General features: G+C 38.7%; 1 protein-coding gene across 1 annotated transcript in view; it reads right to left on the bottom strand.

Annotated features, from left to right (window-relative positions):
• Positions 1-23,357, bottom strand: part of ncam1b (neural cell adhesion molecule 1b) — a gene marked incomplete at its 5' end in the record, with an annotated part of 39,905 nt that extends 16,548 nt beyond the window's left edge. Inside the window, 9 exons of the mRNA XM_071912857.2 lie at positions 3,763-3,792; positions 12,204-12,227; positions 13,027-13,169; positions 14,512-14,672; positions 17,264-17,381; positions 17,702-17,839; positions 19,945-20,088; positions 22,761-22,970; positions 23,261-23,357. Of these exons, the coding sequence (XP_071768958.2) occupies positions 3,763-3,792; positions 12,204-12,227; positions 13,027-13,169; positions 14,512-14,672; positions 17,264-17,381; positions 17,702-17,839; positions 19,945-20,088; positions 22,761-22,970; positions 23,261-23,357 (1,065 nt within the window). The remainder of the gene's footprint in view (positions 1-3,762; positions 3,793-12,203; positions 12,228-13,026; positions 13,170-14,511; positions 14,673-17,263; positions 17,382-17,701; positions 17,840-19,944; positions 20,089-22,760; positions 22,971-23,260) is intronic.
• Positions 23,358-23,562: the final 205 nt, after the last annotated feature.

Raw genomic sequence — 23,562 nt, 5'->3', positions numbered from 1 at the left:
GGTGATTTGGATGTAGAAGGTTACAGTGTTCTCTGCACCCACATTCTGGTAATATACAGGACATGCCCTAGTTTTCACTGATGAAAAAAGACAAATGCCAAGTCACAAGCATGTGAAACCAGGGAATAACATCAGAGATCCTGCTAATGAGATGAGTAAATGACCTTGTTACTCTAGAGATACTTGGTTTCGTGAACTTGATATGCAGAGTTACAGCAACCAACCATAAGTAGCTTCCTAACCTTCAGTGTCAGGGTCAACAACTCCTTGTTGTTGTGGTTGTTGACATGTGACACCAAGTTGCCTGGGTCTGCAACTCTGTGTCTACAGTTCCAGACAGACCAAATGGCTCTTTCTAAAAAGGGCATTTCTCCCTTAAGACTCTTTTTAGGTGTAGATGATTCTCACATCACAATGTTCCCTTTGACCTTTAGTTGCATATTGTAGATATTCAGTTGTAATGCTTTGTAGTGATTGGAATTCCTAAACAAAATATTGGTTATGCTCAGTTTACTGATTTAAAACCCTTAATTTTCAATCATTAACCCTCACTGAGGCTTTGGCCCATGCTTTTTTTCAACTAATTGAGCTACTAATGACACAGAAAATGTTAAATGTCTTCTAGAGGCAGCATTTCTCAACCTAAGTCTCAAACCAATTTAAACAGTGCAATACAATCTACAGTTTGGGGACACATGTGAGGCTTTCTTATACAGTATGTAATGATAAGCTTTGCTTTCTTTTTGTGAATTGCCCTTTTTACAAGGTGCTGCAGAATTGAAACTTAAAGGACCCCTCTTGGATAATTTGCATGGCTTTGATCCAAGTTGCAGGCTAAACAATGGCACGGATGCTTCTGCATATATTGAATTAGGCCCCAGTCTGGGCAGCCATGTAAGAGAAAACCTCATTAGTTTGTATTCAAATTCAATAGACAAAGCATGTCTGGGGCATTCATTATGCATGACGGGTAGCAGGACCAGGGAAACACTTACATAACACGGTACCCTTTCATTCTGACCCCTGGACACACAGCCTCCCCCCCTCGACCCACACTCCCTGTATTACAGCTTCTGACTGCTGCATCTGCATGCCACCTGCATACCATACTATGTAAAACAGTGAAGCCCAACTTAGTCCTTTAGCTTCAATATTGATATCTTCTTAATGTAAAATATTGTGCTCCTACTTTTTCGGACAATATAAGGTCAAAAGGTCGCTAGAGCTAATTTTCATAAACACAGACGGACAATTTTCTCGGGGGCTACAGCCCCTCGTTCCCTACATGAAGCCCATAATGAATATCATCCACTACCAGAGGAAAATTGTCCATTCATTTGCAATGTGATATTGGTGATTCATTAAACTTTCATAACAATGGTTTTCAGTAAGGAGCCAGAATGAATAATGCAACAGGGTGGTTGAGCCTACTGGAAACATTCAGCAAATTCAGTTTTACTTGATCATTATTTGTTGACTTTACTGCCTATAAAAATAGGAGTGAAACCACCTTACATGAGTATGTGAAACTGGGCACAAAATAGATGAGGTAGGGGAAAAACAAATACTTGGAAACATAAGATTCTTTGTGGTAAGCTACTCTAATAAATCAAATCTAACTGATAGCAGAAAGCTGCAACAGTTTCTATACCTTTAGCAGCAGAGGAGAAAGGTATTGCAGGAACAGCAGAGCATAAAATTGAGAGTACATTGAGTACATGTCAGACTCGAGTCTCTCCAAATCTCCACTGGCCCGGCATACAAATTGAATGTACCTTCCCTTCCCCAGCTTGTCTATCAAACATTAAACTGCCTACTCACATCTGCAACAAACATGCTCAACATGCCCCAACACCTATGTGTTGAATGTGACTTTTTGGTAGGGATACACTGCGCAATCCTGAGCACAGTTGTACTACAACACCATATCGTATGTCGGAAAGAGCGAACATTATTATTTGATCTGATCCATCGATGTAAACCAATCCACCCACAAGCAGTAACCATAAATACAAATATGCTGCTGAGATGCAATTTGTCAAACGGTTGTTAATTAAAGTATATTAGAGTTCATAAAACGAAGTAGCATGGCATAATTCCATTTTGTAGGCCATATATTCCTTCCTCTTATGGAAGGAGTGGTGCCTTTGCTTGGGATCATTCTTATCCATCTTAAAAAAGGCAACAACATAAAGTTGGGAAGCTTAGGGAACTAGAGATGCACCGATCAGATTTTCTGGGGCTTTCGATTTTGTAACATTGTGATCAGCTGATCATTGATCCAATCACCGATTAAAATGATGCATTTTACCCAGACTTACTACTACATCATGTAAAAGCCCACAACAAGCATAAACAGTAAAATGTTCAATATAGCACTATATTTAACAAATGGTTCTTATGGCTGCATGATATTGCTGGCCTAACCATGTGTAAATCATATTCTTTCTCCAAACAGTTATTGCATGCTAGTGTGTGCTTGAGGAGTGAAGTGCTGACTCACCTCCTGCCGCGGGTAGTGCATGAAACGGTATTTCACTGTGGCAGCATATCATTCTGTCCAGTACATTAAACGGTTTGTAATGATATAGGCTATGAAATTCATAACACAGCTTCAGAAATTATTACATGTGGGCTGTCAATGAAAACAATAATCAGTCATGATTCAGTCAGTGAAATGAAATGACCGATCCTCTCTTTACGCTGTAAAATATAATCAAAAGTGTTCATTACTGTCAAATGGTACATGAGCATGAATAACAAATGTACCGCTATAATGTGATCAGGCAGTCGAAAACGGTGATTGGACAATCATCAATGACCTATTTAGAACATCTATCAGCTGATTGCAATCAGTAGCCGACTGGTCGGTGCATCCCAAACAGTACATCTGTGTAGATGTAAAATGAGTCTGTTTCAGATCTGTCCTCGGTGTTGGCATTGTGCACTCAGAATTAGTATTGGAAATGACAAAGTGGTATTTGTGATCAATTTTATTACAGGGAAAGAAATGCTGGAAAACACGTTAGGTTCTGAAGTCAGCTGGAGAAGTGGCCTTGTATTATAGCTCTGTTTTGCCAACTTTCACTTTCTTTCAGAGAGAAAATTGCAGAGGGCTTGGCGGCGGCCTGGAGTATCAGAACCAGGATACCCCAGGCCGCCGCCGAGCCCTGCAATTTTCTCTTGCTATCTTTGGTGAAATTAGTAAAAACTGAAAACATTCACTTCTTTCTAATGTCACGAATGCACGTTGAAGTCAAAATCACGATTTGGCATAGAACTGGGTGAGAGCTGGAGATGTGGGTGTGGGAACAGAGAGAAACTCTGTACATGAGAGACAGAGAGGTGTCAGCTCTGCCTCTCATAGCGGACTCAGTTTTTGAGAGAAAACAGGCCTACAAACTGCATGTAGGTGTGCACTTCACAGAAATGTTATACAACTGTGCATCAAATCTGTGAAAATGACAACAGAAGTCTCCCTATGTTCCACAGTTTGATTAGGTGTATATCTTACATTCATTTATTTCCTAGCAGGTTGGTTTAATGGTCAAAGCCAAATATAAGCTGAAGTAGGACATAGTATGTTGAGTTTATACAGAAATTAAAAGTAAATAAATAAACAAAAAAAGGTAAGGTTTTCCAGGTTTACATTGGTCCTGACTGTTATTTGATCTGGACTTTTGATCCGTGTTCATCCAAAATTGAATTTGCATCCTTTGACATGAAAGGAATAGTAAATAGTCATGCATTTAGAGGCTATACCTTGTGTTGCTCTGGCCGAGTCCATGATGCCTGTAAAGGACAGAGACAGAACAACAAACAAAACAAAAGGCAAAGCAATTCTTAGAAAGGAATCCTCATCCTGGCAAAGCTGGGATGCTGCTCATTGCATGCAACTAAACAAGCGCCCCCAATTTATTTTCAATACATCTACCTTGAGTGAAATTAGCTTATGTTAAAGGTCTACTGATACAGTAATGGTATGGTTTGAAACACCCTGCCTGAGGCGCTTACACTGGCAAAATCAGAGACAAATTTTAAATCACACCTCAACTGCCTTTAATGTAATTTGTTTGTACATATTTTCCCATTATTGTAGTCTTATTTAAACATGTTTTCATTCATGCCAGGCATTTTTATTGCTTGTCTTTTGATTTACTTTTATTTCTTATTGCTAATGGCTTATGAAGCACTTTATAACATTTCAAAAAGTGCTATGTAAGTTATTGTTATTATTATGAGGTGACAACAAAGGTTACTTGGATAATAAAGTTTTTAGGATCTTACTGGTGTGTCAAAGTGTTCTGTATCGCATGCTGGAACAACACTTACTATCTCTAGCTCCAAGAAAGTCAAGCCTATTGGCATATTGATAGCGCAACCGCTTAGAGTCGGTTTATCGGGAAGGTGTGACTGCTTTAGGCCAGGAGAAATGCCCTCTTGTTTGACAACGGCAGTACGATAATTCTTGACTTACTAGCCCCCGTATGAGGAGCAGTCCTATCGACAGAGCAGAAGCACATACGCTTAAAGCCACTATCAGAATATATAAACAGAATTCACTGCTGGACTGGTGAGTCTAGATTAGTGCACAAACAAGTCTCTCTCAAATCAAGAAACAAGGCAGTCGGTATCTTAGTCTATCATGTCTTCGAGTGACACGCTGTGTTTTTCAATAAGTGACGTGGGGTTTAAAAGAAGCAATTTTGCTGCAGCTCTTCAAGACTCCATGTGAGATCTGGGAATAAATATTTGCCTACAGGTAGCCTATGATATGTTCACAGATTTCTTAAGTGAACTGCGTGGCTCTGAATGTTAACAATATTTGTACTGATGTTTAAGCTGAGGCGTTTTCATTGATGTGCTTTGATTTTATTCTAAGGCGGAATATGAAACAAAAATGTTATTTGCTGTAAATAAATAATTCTAATAATGTTTTTGATGCATTATGGTATCTCTGTGTCAGTAGACCTTTAAATATCTGCATGCATGTCAGTTTTAAAAAATGTTGCCGTTTTGTTGCCTTGATTTTTAATAATCTATAGGTATGGCTGACTTGAAGATTCACTAACTAGACAAAACTGTATTGTTTCAATGTTGGCAACACAATGGCTGTATTGTATTGTACAGAATAACTTTGCCTTGTGATATATAAAATCAAACCTCTGAATCAAATCGTTTGAACAATAATGGTGGTAACGTCCTATATCAAGTTACATCACAATGACACTGAAAAGCCCAACTCAATATGACAAAAAGCTTTTTGGAAAGCATGCTATATGGATTTCATGATGCTGAGGAAAAATGTGAAGCATGAATGGAATGTGATGACTCAGCAACGGACAAAGTATTGAAGCGTAACAAGCAAAACAGCAAAAGGCTTTTTCATCAGATGCAAAACCAAGAAAATGTCAAGAAATTGGAAACAATCTGCTAGAATAACTGTAGGACAAATTACTTTATCAACCCTTCAATAAATTCACATCTAACGTTTGCCCCATATTATCCTTTCTTAATTAATGCTGGAGGCCTACCAAACACACAAAAACATGCCGGTATGTGGATTCATCTGGCTTCACAGTACTAACCAAGTACCACTGACAAACCTGCTTCAACGTTTACTACAAAACTGAGCAGGCTCAGAGATGAGGAGGGTAACAGGATGTGAGGGTAAAGTAGTTACCAGGCAAATCATAAGCAAAGCCTGTTGTATGAGTACAATTCCATCATGTTTAAACAGCACAGTAACTCCTCTACTGTCATAGACAGTGAGCCCACTGGGTGAGCCAAGACTTCCATGGGAAGGGCACACCCAGCAAAACACACTGTGTGCTCTACATGATCACAAACAGCAGTTGGCTGCATACCACCACAGTGCTGAGAAGGAGCTGCAGCCCAATTAATACAGGCAGCCTAACAGCCTGGAACATCACCAGCTCATATACACACACACACTCTGTCTCACAGCACAGCCTCTGCAGTAAGTGAGTTGACAAGCATCACTGTCATATCCATGAAAGGTGTTTGTTTAAGACAATAGGACAATGAACAAAAGCAGATGCATGCGTGGAAAACTGAAAACACCATAGGACAATTACTTCTGAAAGCAAACACACAGAACAATATGTTAACGTTTCCCTCGGGACTAATCATTTTCTAGCCCATTCTTATTCCCTTGCGTAGAAAATCATCCTCCCTCCTTGCTCTGACATGAATTGTAATGTCAGTGTGAAGATGGTGCTGGGAAGAAAAAGGAGACATACTAACAGAAATGCACTAAGCACATAAATGTACAGAACTCTTGCAGTGTTTCATTCATCCAATGAAACACTGCAAGAGACTGACTGGTGATTATGCACTGTCATTGTCCTGTATCATTAAGCACTGAGCCCAGAAAGCCTTGCCAATACATCACAGAAAACAGACTAGCATTTTAGTGAAGAAACCCCCACATCACCCCACCACTGACCTGGCAGGCATACTGTTATAAATAAGTAGCCTATTGTGTTTGTACTGTAGCAAACAATGGTCTCTCTGCATTAGCACCCGATGCTTGGTAAAGCATGCCTCTGTTCCAGACCCCCTCCTGAACCATTGCAGCAAAGCATTCATTCCAGTGTTTCATTAAACATCTCATTAGCTATAATACAATCATGGTCATCTATTCTCAAGTCTTCAATTTCTAACTGGCAATTTGGATATTAGACAGATCAAGTCTTATTGTGCTTTGAAAAAAATATAAGCCTTTGTTGATAACAATTTATAACAACTTTCATTAATTAAAGTCATTAAAAATCTTTAATGGCTATAAACAAATCATTAGTTCGTATTTCATAACTTACAGATGTTAGTAAATGACGACTTGTGTATTATGTTTATATCTTTATTCACATTTATAAATGATGGGCAGAGTGATCTCCAGTAACCAGTCAATGTGTTGCTTCATCAATTAATGATGAGTTGTATAAAATCAGTGAATGTTAGCAGATTATTTATTGGTCTCAAGGGAATTGTTTTTAGATTATACTGATGACAATGCAGAGACTATAGACAATCTCTACATATACACCATTGCCTTTATGACTCCTGTATCCACCACCACATCTGTCGAAACGCCAGGACTCAGTTGGGAGACTGAAGGGGCATGAAAGAAAGGAGGCCTTGGCGAGTACAGACTGGACACCTGTCTATGAGGCAGAGAATATTGACACCAAGGTGGAGATTTTCAACTCCACCATACAAACCGCCTTAGATGTCTGTAAGCCCTTAAAGAGGAGGAAGAAGTTAACTCGACAAGCCATGGATGACAGAACAAATAAAGATCACCATCAGAAGAAGACAAAAAGCCTTCAACAGATGGGGTAAGACACTGAAATGGAGGAAGAAAAGAAATAAAGTGCAAAGACTCATAAAGGCTGCAAAGAAAAACTATTATAAAAATGAAATTCAGCATCTGAAGAAGGAAAACCCAAAGGAGTGGTGGGACTTCATCAATAAAGGTCTGGGACAAAAAAAAAAGCACTGAGGGGAAAATACAGTTTGATGGTGTGGAAGAAAACAAGGTCCAAAGCCAACATCCTCAACAGCTACTTTGCAGAGGCCTGGACTTGCAACACCCCCTCTCCCCCATCAATCTTCCCATTACCACTGCCTACTGGAGAGACTGACCTGTGCAGTATAGGCCTCATGAAGCGAGCCCTTACAGGGCTTAACCCACGAAAGGCCTGTGGGCCTGATGGCATACCATCATGGCTGCTGAAGGATCATGCTGAAGATCTGGCCCCTGTTCTCACTTACATTGTGAACATTTCCTACGTGCATGGAACAGTTCCAGCTGCATGGAAGACTTCAAATGTGTGCCCCATACCCAAAACTTCAAACCCCAGCACTCCTAGTGATGGAGGCCCATCTCATTAACGTCATGCTTGGGAAAAATACAGGAAAGATTCATCATAAATAAACTGATGTCAACAGTGATGTCTGAATGTAAGAACCAACATGCCTACCTCCCTAGGTCTAGCACCATAACTGCCCTTGTTAAAGCCACACATTCTTGGTTAGTGGCTACAGATGTAAAACAGCAAACAATGGTGAGGGTGCTGCTGGCTGACATGTCTAAGGCCTTTGATAGGGTGGACCATGCCCAGCTGCTGCAACATCTGGCCAACACAGAGCTGTGCCCTAGACTTTTAGCCTGGGTGCACAGCTACATGACTGGAAGAAGGCAGAGGGTGATGGCAAATGGCACTTACAGTCCTTGGTCAGAGGTTACGTCTGGGGTCCCCCAAGGAGGCGTGGTCTCACCATACCTCTTCCTCCTACACATGTCCACTCGAAAGACTGTCTTTGACAACACATTGGACATTGGGTATGCTGACGACATAGGACTGTCTCGGGCTTTCCCTTAACAAATATTCATAGTGACACCTCAATGGCGATGGAAGCCCAGCAGCTGGATAAATGGGTGCATCAAACAATATGCTGCTCAATGGAGAAAAATCAGTGGAAATGAGAATCTGCTTCTCCAGAAACCCACCACAACCTGCTCCTCTGTTTCTCGGGGGACAGGAAGTCCCGGTCGTGACCACCACCAAGTACCTAGGCTTTCACCTGGACTCTGACCTCAGCAGGGACACTCACATTGAACAGGTAGTGAGGAAAGTCTCTAAACGGCTGCACTTTCTGACTGTTCTAGCCAGACACGGCCTACACTGCGAGGAGATGGTTACCATCTACACTGCTGCGGTCAGCCCGTGTCTGGAGTATGGCAGTGTCCTTCTGGTGGGGTGCAATAAAAGCCAGGCTGCACTACTGGAGAGGGTGCAAAAAAGGGCCCTCGGGATCATCTCCAGAGGCTGCACCCCACCACCGCAACTCCCAGGAGGGAACAGGCAGCCATTCAGCTGGTCAAAGAGATGACACACACACAACATCCACTCCATGACTTGCTCCCACAGACAAGAGCAGATAATACAAACAGACTGCTACGGAACAGCATTTTTACACACGTCCAGTACAGAACAAACAGGCTGAAAGCAGAAACCCTGCCTACAGCAGTCAGACTGTACAATACAGAACTGAATGGAACAAAAGATGGATAGCTGAAGTCTTTGGGGTCTGTTTTTGTTTGTTTGTGTTTTGTGTTGTATATTGTTATTTTTTATGGCATTTTAAAATGTATGCATGGTTGTATGTAAGTGTATGGTTGTATTTTGTAAATGCGTATGTATGAGTATGAATGTATGGGTGCATGTGTGTATATAGATATGTATAGTTTTACATTTTTATGATGTACAATCATGTATAGATATATTTCTATTTTTATTAATGTACATTCTGCTTCTATTCAGTTGTTAACTGTGAGCATGAATACTAATAAACTCAAACTCAAACTCAAACCATTAAGTAAGGATGGACAGATTCAACTTTGGATTTGGTGCTGCAAAAAAGGTCTACAAATGATCTATAAATATTTCATATTACCTAATGAATTATAAACTTCTACAAACCTAAATAAAGGCTACACGTTTCAACTTTAGATTAGGTGCTGAAAAAAGGTCTATAAGTGATGAATAAATGTATGATAATGATGAACCGAAGATACTCATATTTCATGCAAAAGACATGTAAGTATTCAGCTACCAACACAGAAAAGGCTATCATGTAAAACATTTACAAATCTTTTACCACATAACAACTTTATAAAACATTAAATACTCATCCATTGAGAGACGTCACCTGATAAATACACGTCTTGCATTGTCATCAACATAATCTAAAAATTATTCCGTGGAGACCAATAAATCATCTGCCAACATTTACTAATTTACACATTATTCATTGATGAAGCAAAACATTGATAGGCTACTGGAAATCACTCTGCCCATCATTTATACATGTGAATAAAGAACATAATACATTAAGTCATCATTTACTAACATTTGTAAGTTATTAAATACATATGAACTAATGACTAAATAAATATGAACTAATGATTGTAATTGAACTACTGTTTTGTAAGTGTATTCATGGCTATTAAGAATGTGTTAATGACTTATTAATTAAAGTTATTAAAGTGTTACCCCTTTGTTTATGTGTAATTGTATCCAGGAACTAGAAATTGTAACAAAAAATACAGAGACACTGAAACACAGACTGCCATCACCAAATCAACTCGCAATTATAATGTGCTTTTGAGTTTCATAATTAGTCATAGTTTGCTACTACTTCCCACTATTTAGTTCAAAATATTCCTAGATAATTACAGCTTGAAAACTTTGTGCATCAAGCAGAATGTTTAATATGTATTCAAATAAGCAAAACATTCATTATGTAGATAATGTACAAAGCATGGATAAATACTTCATTTACATTTTCAGTTATTAAACAGGCGCACTTATCTAGAGCGACTCAACGAACGCATTCAAACAAGAAGACCGAAACAACCAAATAACACAAATAGAGTTAATGAAACTTTCTTAAAAAATAAAACACTTAACTTTAATAGCAGTAGCAACAAAAACAAAACTATCCCTAGATAAGTACCAATTTGTGTTTGAAACATAATTCTAAGCAGGCATACACCCACATGAGTGTGCAACCCTTTTATGAATATATTCTTTGTGTCTTGTCCCTTTTTTGTACAGTACCTCTGCTATTGTATTTTATGATACAGTAATCTCCCTCAATCCTCATATTGTGTGCCCTCTTACTCACACGTATCAAACAATGTATTTGTCTGCTGACACGGTGGATTTTGTGTACGAGGATATTCAGAGTAAATCTGCTTATTTTCGGTATTAACCTTGAATACCCCAGACCACAGTACAATGCAGACAAAGTTAAGTGGAGGCAGAGCAAAGATTACCTTACCCATAGACAACAATAATAATAATGGATGGCTAATCCAACATAGCTTTTCAGCTGTAACATTCAGAGGAAAGCAACACATGATTGTTTATATGATTTTAAAGAGCCCCAACATGGATAGTTTAACAGCTCTGGTTTCCTTCATGACCGAAGATTAGTATCTGCAGTATCCTCTAATCCTGATCTTTTGGTCAAAATTGCAATCGTTCAAATAAACTGCTAATTAATTAGGTCTGTACGTTATCACCACACATCTACCATGGGACTGTACAGCATCTGTACTGGTTTTGTGACCAATAGAAAAACTAATTTCATATCAATATATTAATGAGGAAATCCTACACTTAGCATCTTTAAAAGTTCAACCAAGACATTGTTGTACAATGGCATCAAAATTTGTATTTCCTTTAATTTTAGAAAAAAAAACAAAAAACAACACAATAGTATTATTTTTTTTTTTTTTACCATGCCCATCCCACATTTTCTTTCATGTTTCGTTCATTTGTCTCATGCCCAACCCACATGAAACACAGCTGTTATGATGAATACAGATAGCGTGGCAGACAGATTACAGATGAACAAACAAGACAATTAAACAATTAGCAGCCATTTCCTCATGCATTCCTTAAAGCCCCACTACGGAAATCATTTCCCTTGCTGATAAACAGAACTAAAAAGCAAAATATAAGCAACCCAGTTTCCCCTGATTGGTCTTTAATTGCTATTGTAGGCCTACCACCTCTATTCTTACTATATTCCTTAGTGATTCAGTACGGCTGCTAATCGTTTCGTTGCATACAACTGAAGAGATGGCCACAGAACACAGAGCATACTGCAGACTAAGGCATTTTGCTTTTAGCTTCAATCTTGACCCAGTGATAATGGCATAAATGATAGACAATCTACTATGGAGATGACAGACAGACTGAGCTAGGCATGGATCCAAGCAACCTCATGCCTCCATGTGAAGTTTGAAATGATCGGGCAATGTCGACACAGAAATGGTATTTTTATTATATCATTTAAACAATTTTTCATCTGATCTCATGAGATGAGCCAGAGGAAAAAACCCAGAGTTTCTACACCCACCACCTCCTTTTCTATGACAAGATCAGTGAAATTTGCAGGCTATATTTGGAAAGCATGCAACAGTCGAATCAATTTCATGAACTCCGATAAGATCATTCCTTGAGGTTTTTAAGAAATACTGATTTAAGGGCAGCTGGGAAAATTCATTGAAAAGGATTACTTGATTCCATCAGGGTTTTGTCAAATTTGGGCGCATACTTTGCAACACTGGTCTAGTACATTTCTGTGCCACGCTGATTTCATACCTGATAGATCCTGTTTAGATGTGCCTGTAAGGGAGAAAATGCAGTGCATGTAATGGACTGGCTCCGGCACTCCTCCATAAACTATAGTGTGTCTCTTAAGCATTTCCCCCCCTCATTACCTCTCAGTTGTGCCAAGAAACTAAGACCACTGAGAACTAGGCCATATGGGCAACAGATGCATGAGAATTCCATGAAGTCAATAATCAATTGACTTCATGGTGTATTTTGATTGAGTTGTATTTGATGGTTTGCACGTGGAATACTGTAGCAGACATTAACAGGGAAACATACTGTCAAGGATGGAAGGATAGATTGTACCTCTCAACTGTGGTGGTGCAAAAAAAAATAAAAATTCTAAGCCGCAGCATATCAGTGATTGAAAATGTCACACAAAGCCTTGATCATTCAAGTGCTCTAGCAAACACAATAAGATGACTGGAAAAATAATATCAACGTAGAGGATAAAGTTTGATTGTTGCTTCCAATTGTATGTTTATCAAGTGAATGTCATCGTATTTTTTCTGATGTTGATTCTCTTAACATTTGGGAAAACGCTCGAGACAAATCTGAGCTCACTCCACAGTACTGGATGAGAATCACTGAGCTGATTACAAATGAGATTCACCGAGCGAGCCCACAGGAGCTGCTAAATTGGGGAAAATAATCAGCAGTACATAAATCTTGTTGAGGGCGTTTCACAATTAATCTGCAAAAGACCTCCACCTGAACGTGATCAATAGACCTCTTTGAGTGTATGTACACTTTAGGTATTTAGCCACCACTGTCATCCGTGGCGCCTTAGCGCTTTCTGCACATATTTTACCTGCTCTCCCTCAGTGAACACACGCACACCGTAGCTCCAGTTGATGGTGGGGGTGGGATCTCCTGACGCCTCGCACGTCAGAGTTACCTGCTCCTCCATCTCTGACGTGCTTTGGTTTACCAGGTAGGTGATCTTAGGCTTCACTGTAAAGCACAAATACAAAGTCATCACAACCACAGTAGCGTAGCAAGGCAGACAGGTGATTTGGTGGCCTGTAAATATATCAGAACTCTGTGGATTTGGGAGTTCAAAGGGAGGATGAGGATCACTGGCTTGACAGGTGGGGGGGATTTTTACAGCCGCAAAACTGCATTTAAGGTTTCCCAGTCACAGCAGTGGCAAAGATAACCATGTGCATATCCAAACTTGATTCATGTACTCACTTATTTAGCCTATCTCAAAGGAACCTGTCTTCATTTTGTTTACATTTTAGCAAGCTGTCAAGGTACACCTGAGCTAACCTGAAGGCACACCGGGGTTCCACAACTATGACATGTGAGCAGAGCAGAGCAAATTGAAATGCGGCTCCCCAAGCATGAGGCTTTGCATGCACTCCACGCTGTCTCTCATCTTGCTCATTCCACTTCACTCCTGAACCACATTTGCCTTCAGAGTTTGAAAGCTTATTTGAGAAGGTTGTTTGTTGAATTACTTTAGGCCCAGTAAGCATACAGAGACGAATTGCCAAACATTGTACTCTAGCAAAATTACGCATGGATAAAGCAACACATTGTTAACTCTAGGCCTATTCAATATAGTGAATATTTTACAATATTCAGCACTATACAAGATAAAAACAATCGCATCCTTATATGAAAACAGTGTTCTTTAACCAATATTAATTATTTAATCAACAAAGGAACAATTATCTTTTTCAGTAATGCCATGCTTCATATTCATACAGTTATGTACATTCAAACCTGGGAGCTGCGCAGTACAACTACAGTCTTCTGTTGTTTGGGGGTTCAAAACAGCAACCTTCCAAACATAAGCCCACTTCTCTAACTTTTAGGCTAAACCTAACCCTAACCACCACCTTTAGGCGTCATCCTTGGTTGCAGCACAGGCGTCAGCTATAGCCTACTTAAAATGAAACATCTCTACAAAGGAACATTATGGTCAGTGTACATCATTCATACAGTTTGTTCCCAATGAGCAAATGTTGTGATATTATGGTAGCCACTACATGGTAATGTAAAGAAACTAACAACACAGCGGGCTAAAAATAAAGACAAAACTGGGCTTGAAACACTTCAGCTGAGCCGATTCCACCTGGCCTGTTCTCCAAATCCTTAAGCTCCATCCTTGCATGGAATAATCACAACCCACACTGAAATAACACTTTGTTTTGTCTTGTATCCATTAGAAAACAAATGCATAACCATACCAATTGTTCTTCCCCCACCTACATACTCTTATACAGTACCTCATCCCCACACACTTCAATTCTGTCTCAATTCTTGTATATAAAAAGTTTCTCCTTACCAAACACTCTCAGACTGAGTTCATGCTCACTTTCCCCAGCCTTGTTCTTCGCAATGCAGGTGTACTCTCCTTCATCCAGCTTAGTAACATCCATTATTGTCATTTCCGAGCCATCTTCATTAAAGCTGTACTTCTCTCCTGCCTCCAGAACCACTGAGTTCCTGCAGAAGATGAGACGGCGGCAAGACGCACACACATGTTGAATATTATGATTCCAGAGACACAGATATCTAGACAGGAGAAAAACATCTGCTAAAGCTAGACGTGAATTTTTATGTAACATAGAAACATTTTTTCTTACTGTGAAATGGACCAATCAGACACTATCTGAATGCACACAACTAGTCCTGTTTAAGTGAAGATTAAATGCACCACATTTTTCCAGCACATCCTCAAGAAGAAAACTTTTTCTTGTTGATGACCCGCAGGTCAAGGAAATAATTGAATTGTAGTTTCTAGAGTCTTGAAAGGCAGAGTGAAAAAAAGCAAGTGATGAAAGTAGAGCATTGCAGGGAAAAAGGAGAGGTGAAAGCTGAAAAACTCAACTGGCCAAGTTTCAGAAGTGCTTAGCTCAGAAAATCCGTTTGGAAAATGAGGGGGATAATGAGCAAAACTGTGTGTTTCTGCTGTAAGCCTTTTGACATTTGGTGTTATTGTTCATGTTTGCTTAAGACATGGGAAAATATGGTGTAGTAGAACAGTAGTGAGGAAAGTGATAATTAGACTGATCGATCTCAGGCTTACCTATGTGAATGGATCAATGGATGTTTGTTTACCATAATGCTTTGCCTCAAATTAAGAAAAAAATATGTGGCAAGATTATCTTTTTTTTTAATTAATCTGCTTCTAAGGGGGGAAATTCAAGTTGACCAACTTTGTTGAACGGTTTTCCATACATGTTCAATATAACAGGTATATTGTGTAGTGGAATAATGTAATGCTAGCTTGCTCATTCAGAGATGCCATTTCAGTCTTTAATAAATCAAAGCAAACAAATAAATTCTTGACCTTAATGTTTTATCTAAAGATGTTTGATTCTTTTCTATTTTTTATCTGTATCACCTGTAACACATGGAGCTGGATTTCAACTCCTATTCTGACGAATGTTTGGAGAAGTGCAAATCATGTTTGTTGTTGTATGTTTTTCAGATGGTGGAATTATTCATTTGAGTTTGTCACCGCCCTCCAGTGCCAAATGTTTGTTCATAAACATTTGCTGTCATAATGTTATCTAATCTATTTGAAAAGACTCATGTATTTGGCACCATCATCCTAGGTGTAAAATTGAGTGTCATGTTTCACCCCCTCTCCGTTCCTCAGCTCCAGGTTTGCTAAGAGGGTAAAAGCATTTGGAGCAAAAAGCTGAACTAACATAAGCTGTTTCCATGTACAGATGAAAAAAAATTGGCAGCACATCCAAAGAATAAAGAGTAAGGCAGAAAACTTACATTTCTCTGATTTACTTTGTAGCAGCACATCAATGAAGCGTGTCAGTGAGAGAAGTTCTCAGTGAAAAAGTTCTCTGCCTTACTCTTTATTCTCTGAATGTGCTACCACATTTATTCATCTGGACAGTATATTTTTGCTCTAAGCACCCCACACTGGAAACCCTTTTGTTGAAGCCTGAAGCCTTTCCTGCCCTGTTTACATGTACCTTTGATACCCTGCGACATACCTTTGAGACCCTGTTGTCATGAATAAACTAATTAACAGAATATTCCTATCCACCTATGGTGTCCCGCCCACAGACAGAATGGCCCACCAGCAATATGAATAGCTGCCAGCCATTCCCTCCCTATTTGACTGAGGTTACTTCTATTTAGGGATGGGAGAATATAAGATTTTATCGTTTATCGCAATAAAAACACTCAAGATAATTTTATCTTGGTGAATTTCCATTATCGGGATAATCGTGAATATCCTCACATGAGCGTGAATATCCTCGAAACAAGTTATTCATTTACTGTGCATTTACAATACATAACTAATTGAACCATGTGAATGCTTGGATATCAGGTTGTCTTTTTATTAATGGATTTTTTTCTCTCATTGTGATTACCTGCTGGGTGTTGGCGAGAGTCTGAATCTGTCCTTGTTTGTTTTTCACTAAAAAGGATGTTCACAAAATAAAGATATGTGTCCTATGATGCAATAAAAATATTTGTTTCTTCACAAAATGGTAAGGTAAAGTGATTCCAGTATGTTTTAGTGCCATTTTAAGTGTTTTAAGCATATTTTGATGATTATCGGGATAATATCGTGAATCGCAATTATTTTGGCCAGGATAATCGTGACATGAAATTTTCATATCGTCCCATGCCTACTTCTATTACAGGGGGAAGAAATGATGATGCCTATAGTAATAGTATAAGTATCTATTGCTTACCGCCATGTTTTTTGTTCAAAATGTACCTGCTGTGTGAGTCTGAGTTTGTGCAGATGGTGAAAACCAAAAGTGAAAGGAGTAAGATAGGCACATTAACCGGATTTCTCATAGTCAGAGTTTCACATTAACCGGGTTATTCTAACCAAGCTGAAACGTTTGAATGTGTCGACCCAAAACCAGGTTTCATGAGGAACCGGGTTAACAAAGAAATGTTCTGTGCATGTAAACACTACTGTTTCCATGATTAATTCACCAAGTTTGGACCAGGGCTGAAAGGATCAACTGTACAAATGTAAACAAACACCAAACCGATGACACTGCAAATGTTAAAAGCATTTGTCTCTGAAGTTGCTAGCAGAGGCTTACCTTGTCCAGGTCACCATGGGTTCAGGATAGCCGTCGACAGCACAAGTCAACATGGCAAACTGCCCAACATCTGCTGTGGCATTCACCTCTGACTGCCACACCCTGATGGTCGGGAGCACTGAGACACACAGAGAGAGAGAGAGAGAGAGAGAGGGACAGAGAGAGAGAAAAAGACACACACAGTGGAAGAATTTGAACACGTACTTTATGCATATTCATTTGCTAGGATCAGAAGTTGCAGGAAATAGACTTCATTAGGAGGGAGCTGCTTTAATAAACGGTTGCTCTGGGCAACCATTTCTACTGTGATGCTGAGCCTGGTTGCTTCCAAGGATTTACAGCTTATTTAAGTGTCACTGGACACCTGCCACATAAAAACATGCCAAACAGAACAAAAATGAAGAAGAAAGAAGTTGAGGGAGAAAAAGAGGTGCTGACCATTGACAATGACCCTGATGACCCGAAGATCAATCTCGCCGCGGGTCATGAGGCGACCCTCGCAGGTGTAGGAGCCCTCATCTGTCTTCTTTATGCCGCGGATCTGAAGGTGATTGTTGCTCAGTAGCTTAAACCGAACTAAAAGGAAACAGAAGATGAACGCACTGTGAGTCGTGTTGCATACTTGAAAAGTCTAAAACGGGCTCTTGTCACTCACTATGGTACAGTACTTGACCCGTTACTTGGTTAACAGCTGCTGTTTTCCTACCAAGATGGTTGCGTGGTGATGTAATGGAATACGATAAATATAGAAAGGAGTCAGTAACATAATTTTGGTATATTCAGTTGACATCAATTGCATATCACATTTTATTTAAAAAAAAAAAAAAAGGTCAACATTTAAAATACTGATGTCTGATTTTGTCATTGACATCTATGCATCATTTTACACATTTCATGTTATATGTATGCATTTAGGTACAGGGCCATAAAACATTTTTCATGAATGGGAGACAATTTGTGTCTATTGCAGCAAAAAGAAAGATAGAAAAAATGAAAATACAACTTTCTTTTTTAGGGACACAGATTGCATGTCATTCTTATGACCTTAGATAGTTGAATTAATATCTGGGAACATGAACACCCTGTACTAGCAGCCCCCCAAAAATATGACCATAGCCCAGAAAAACTCCTTCAGTTCGTGATGAAATGTGAACCGAATAACTTTAATCATGTAGTGATTCAAAATATAAAATATTATTACAGCCCACACACACTGCTTGTGTGTTATTATTTTCCAGTGAGCAATAACAAGAATACCCTACACATTATGATATTGCTCAGTGTCAAGGGTGTGTGGGGGAGACTTCAATGTTATTTTCAAATTCAAAACCCAATTAATATTTCACTTCAAAGCGCAGGGTAAACTCAGGAGATGAATGCCAACCGAAGCACGGCATGAACAGCAGAGAAAATAATTTTGTAAGTATCTCAAATAGAGAGATATGCTCTTTTCTTTTCAAAGCTGTTCCAGTAAAACATAATTTTCAATACTCCGACTTCAATAGTGAATGTCTGGCCAAAACCACAACACCGGTAAAGTACCATGCATATGCCTGAAAAGCTTTTTGACTGTCTAGTCTTCATAATGGAGGAGCTATAGAATTACATACATAATAAAAATAATGGCCATGACTTTCACAGTTTCTCATTTTAGATTCTGAAGTATTGTTACAGCGTTTGTTCCCTACAAAAATAGAGCTGATGTGTATTGAATCCTCTACTAACCTGTAAATCTGTCAACAAAGATGCTTTCTGTCTTACTATCTTTATTTATTTGTTTGTGTTCCAAGTATGTTTTCTTGTTGTTGGTGCTTGTTGTTATCTTCAGTGCTATATATTTGTTCTATTCTTATTTACCGTATATCCTTCTACTTGCTGCTGCAACGGCCCAGTTTCCCCTTGGGGATCATTAAAGTTTCATCTAACCTAATCTAAAAGTGAATTCTTAACAGCAGAATGGAAATTCCTATCATTTTCATTAAATGAGTGATATAATTATGATCTTTAATGCATCTGTTTCTAGCTTTGAGAACTTCATGTTCCAACAATGCAGACTGACTTATGAATGCCCATATGAATATTTAGTTTAGTTAGTATATTCAGAATTCTGCTTTAGGTTGGATTTTTGCTTTAAAAATGCTGTTTGTTATTTGTCATGAGAGCTTGGCCTCAAGTCTGTGTTTGCCTGTCCATAGTATCTACAAATATTGCTCCTTGGTCATGTTCTGGCCAAATAACGTTGTTACACACAAGTACCATGACTAAATACAAACTCCCATGATAGAGATTTACAAACATGAGATTACATTTCTTGCTGTCCATCCTCTAAACCAGTTTTTGAAAGCAGCATAACTAGGGAAATTAAGTGTTTAGTAATGACTGGCTTTTGACAAGAGGATCTACATTCATCGATCTCTCCAATTTGATAAGATTTTAGAGACATTTCAATGGACAAAATGTGACAAACTGCCTCTGTAAGCAAACTAAATATTCATATACAGTAGGTATTCATATCCATCAGCTTTCATTGTCAAAGAACTACTGAGACGGAAAAAAAAAAAACCCTGACAGTTCAGAAGGGAATAGTAAGAATGGCTGAGTGAAAACAGATGACAAGGGCTGGCACAATAGCAGATGAAAGAGGAGAACAGTGATCCCCATGCTGACTAGTGATATCTTACCGTCTTTCTCCATCTGGATTCTGGCCCCTTTGTGTTTCCAGAGGACGGTTGGAGGAGGCGAACTGATGACATCGCAGACAATGTTGGCATTGTCTCCTTCGTTAAACTCTTGGGGTGAGGGTGCATTTGTGAAGGTGATTTTTTCTGGAAAATAACATGCAAAACATTTTTTACTCAGTGGCCTAATGATCATCATCAAAACACCATTAAAAACAGTTTTCATTTAGTATGATTCTTGGGCACCAGTATGATTTTATAATGATATTGGTTTAGGTCAAAGATACATCAGATGTGGATGTGGAAAATTGATATTGTGATATTGTTTAGCCGTTTGTTTTTGTCTGTTTTGCTGCACTGGTGCCTAATGTGCTCCAGCTTCTTTATGTGACCGCATTGTGATTCAATCTTCTGAGCAAGACCTGATGGAGCCAGCAGTCTTTGTCCTTTCTGATAGCTGGTGGTTTGTAAGTAGCCTGTTTATTTTCTGACTTTTGTTTTACAGCACTTTGTAACTTTGTTCATAAAAGTGTGTATAAATGAAATTATATACTGCTGCTGCTACTACTACTACTACTACTACTGCTACTGCTGCTACTACTACTAATAATAATAATAATAACAATACTAATGTTAAATATAATAATTAGGCAGTGGTCATACAGTTGCTTGGCAATGTAAACACACTGTGTTTATATCGATACATTTGTTTTGTTATTGTTTATTTGTTCCTGATTAAATTTGTCACAAAAAATTAAAGGCCCAAAATAATAAAGGCTTAATTTTAATGTATTATAGGCCTAGTCTGGGAGTTAACACTCAGGGTTTCCTGTATATTGATTATATTTTGGATGGTCTGCCCAGGTAAATTAACAGCAGCCCAAACAAATTTTTGTTTTAGATTGATTTCGGGTGCCATGATGCACTAAGCTGGCGTTTAAGCCTGGCGTTTCTTTTCAATATAGTTTCCAAAAAAAGAACAAACATGCTGTCAAGCACTGGAAGCTTGTTAGTGAAGTACAACAACTATAATTCATTGCGCCTATGACACAGCACATGCTGTTAGTCACAGGAGCGCTCAGTGCTCACTCGAGTGGCGCTCTATTTGTAATTAGCTGTATGTTGTATTTGTTTCACAAAACTAGGGATAAGAAAATCGAAGTATAATAGTCAGCCAGTGTTGCAGTGGCAAGTTAGTAAATTCTAGCCTCATTAGCCACATTATGTATGAAATGTCAATAAAAACACTGAAAATATAGCCTTGGATATATACACACAACTGAATAAACAACATCAAGTCCAGCATTATTGGAATAGTTTGAGCCCCCCAACCCCGACCACCAATCCATCAAACTGACAACCTGTGAGAAACCTGTTTATGAAATTACAGTATTACACTGTATTACTGTATTATAGTAGAGGTGCACTGATAGTATCTGTAGAATCTGGATCAACACTGATCCAGCTCCCAAGTACTTCTACTTGGATCAGCCAAGGAAGCTGTCCTGACAACAATACTTTAATTGCATGTGCTTTGGGACAATATCAAACTTTTCTGGTGGGAGGAAAAATGTCTCCTGACAGGTGAACGTAGTGAAATGCTGCTATTTTTGAAGTTCATAGGCACAGTACCTATTGTTTATAGAAGAGTCTCAACTATGCAGGCTAAATGCCATTCTGTTTTATTTGGTGAAACCTACCACACTATGATTTATCTGCTAACCTATTCTGAATAGGCTGCTTTGAAGAGTCTGTCAATAAGCTGTTTGACCAGTGAAAAGAGGAAAAAAGTTGAATCCTCTACTCTGTTATGTAGTATATTTCCTTTTTTATTATCATTTTTCATAATTATTTACTTTTTTATTTCATTGTGGATAGTTATACAATGGTCAGTGAATAATTTGATCAAATGAATACGACGCAATGGATGCACTTGTTCCTGTAATTATTTTTTAAATATCCAATAATACATGGCATGAATAACTGTATTGGCCAATCTCCTTGATAAAGTAATCAATGCTCATATTGGATCTGAAAACTCAGTGCACCTCTAATTGGAAACTCAGTGACCTCTAATTGTATAATAATATCAATTTTCAGTGTGTTTGCCTCTTCCCCCCAGAAGACATCTATCAATCTTTCGATTTCCTTTTGCAATCACATCCTCCAGCAACCAAAAGCTCTTTACTGTTGCTGTACAAAGTGACAAAACTAAATAAAAAATCAATATTTACAAATAGTAGAATTTGTCCAACTTTAACATTTGCTCTAAACACTTTAACATTTACTGAACCAAAATGAAATACTTTCCTGAAAAACAGCAAACCAGCCACTGAAATTGCTTTCTTCTTTTGCAACAGTTATATGAAATGGATTTTCATATGGAAATCCTAAATGGGTGCCCACTTCGTCTGATAATAAACCATTTTCAGCTACAATAGGCGCTGAAATAACACAAGAAAGTTCTTTTTGGAAATTCAAAAGATTTCATCTCTGATGGACATTTGCTGATGCTTGGCAAACATGGGAAATAAAAGCCATTACTCAGAAGAAATGCACAACAGACAGGATCATTAAGCAGCCCTCTAATGGTCTTCCGAGCGTTTATTGAACTGATGAAAAATCTATCCTCACTTGAACAGAAAAAGAATGATGTGTTGCCCTTGAGCAGTCAATAAAATACAACTATACCTTCAATACACCGGATATTTTCTTTCTTTTCTTCTTTTCGTATGTCAAAGTTTTTTAAAATGTACTGTGCTCATACCACACTAATTTGGAGCAGGACATGTAGGCTATACAATGAGGAAAATACTCACGGAAGATTTTCACTTTGACTGTTGACTCTGCTTGTTGGTCTCCATTGGCAGCTACACACTTGTATGTCCCTGCATTGTCAGTCCCAGCTTTATAGAGCGTGAGCGTGGAAGATGACTCATCATTACGGGTTACTGTTATGTCTGGTCTGTTTGGCTCTATCCTGTCCCCACTCGGTCCAAACCAGTCTATTTGCTTGGCAACGCCCACAACTGTACATAGTAAAAAGCAGCACAAATGAAATTAGTTATGCACTTGCTCACTGCATTGATTGATTACATAAACATCTATAAAAACACACCACCTTGACTCGGGCAGCAAGGACAGTTGATTTGATATATGAACATGATATTATTATTAGCCTACAGCATATACGGAATAACAAAAGACCTTATTCGGCCAATTGTTTCTTCTCAGCCCAAATTATTCTATGCCGTAGCATTACTGAAAGGTAGAAATGGTTTTGGGACACTCAAAGTCAGGACAGTGTTGATAAACTTACCCTCACACAGGAAGAATTTGGACTCTCCGACACTGATCTCACCGTGGCCAGGGGTGATCTGCACTTCCAGTGAAACTGAAAATAGAAAAACAGATAAAATACAAAATCAGGAACATGGAAACATGCTACATGCTGGTATGTGTTACAAAAAGAGGGCAGCACTGCTTAAGAGTGCAGCACTGCTTAAGATACTTTCAGCAGTAAGATAAGATACATTTTTTTTCAGAAACTACAAGGTATGGACACAAAACAGAGACACCACATGAAGAGACTTTAACTTTAAAGTAACTAAATCAAAAGTC

The sequence above is a fragment of the Centroberyx gerrardi genome, chromosome 6 (assembly GCF_048128805.1).
Source record: "Centroberyx gerrardi isolate f3 chromosome 6, fCenGer3.hap1.cur.20231027, whole genome shotgun sequence".
NCBI lineage: Eukaryota > Metazoa > Chordata > Actinopteri > Beryciformes > Berycidae > Centroberyx > Centroberyx gerrardi.
Note: the sequence above shows the minus strand (reverse complement) of the source record. Positions and strands in the feature narration are given on the sequence as shown.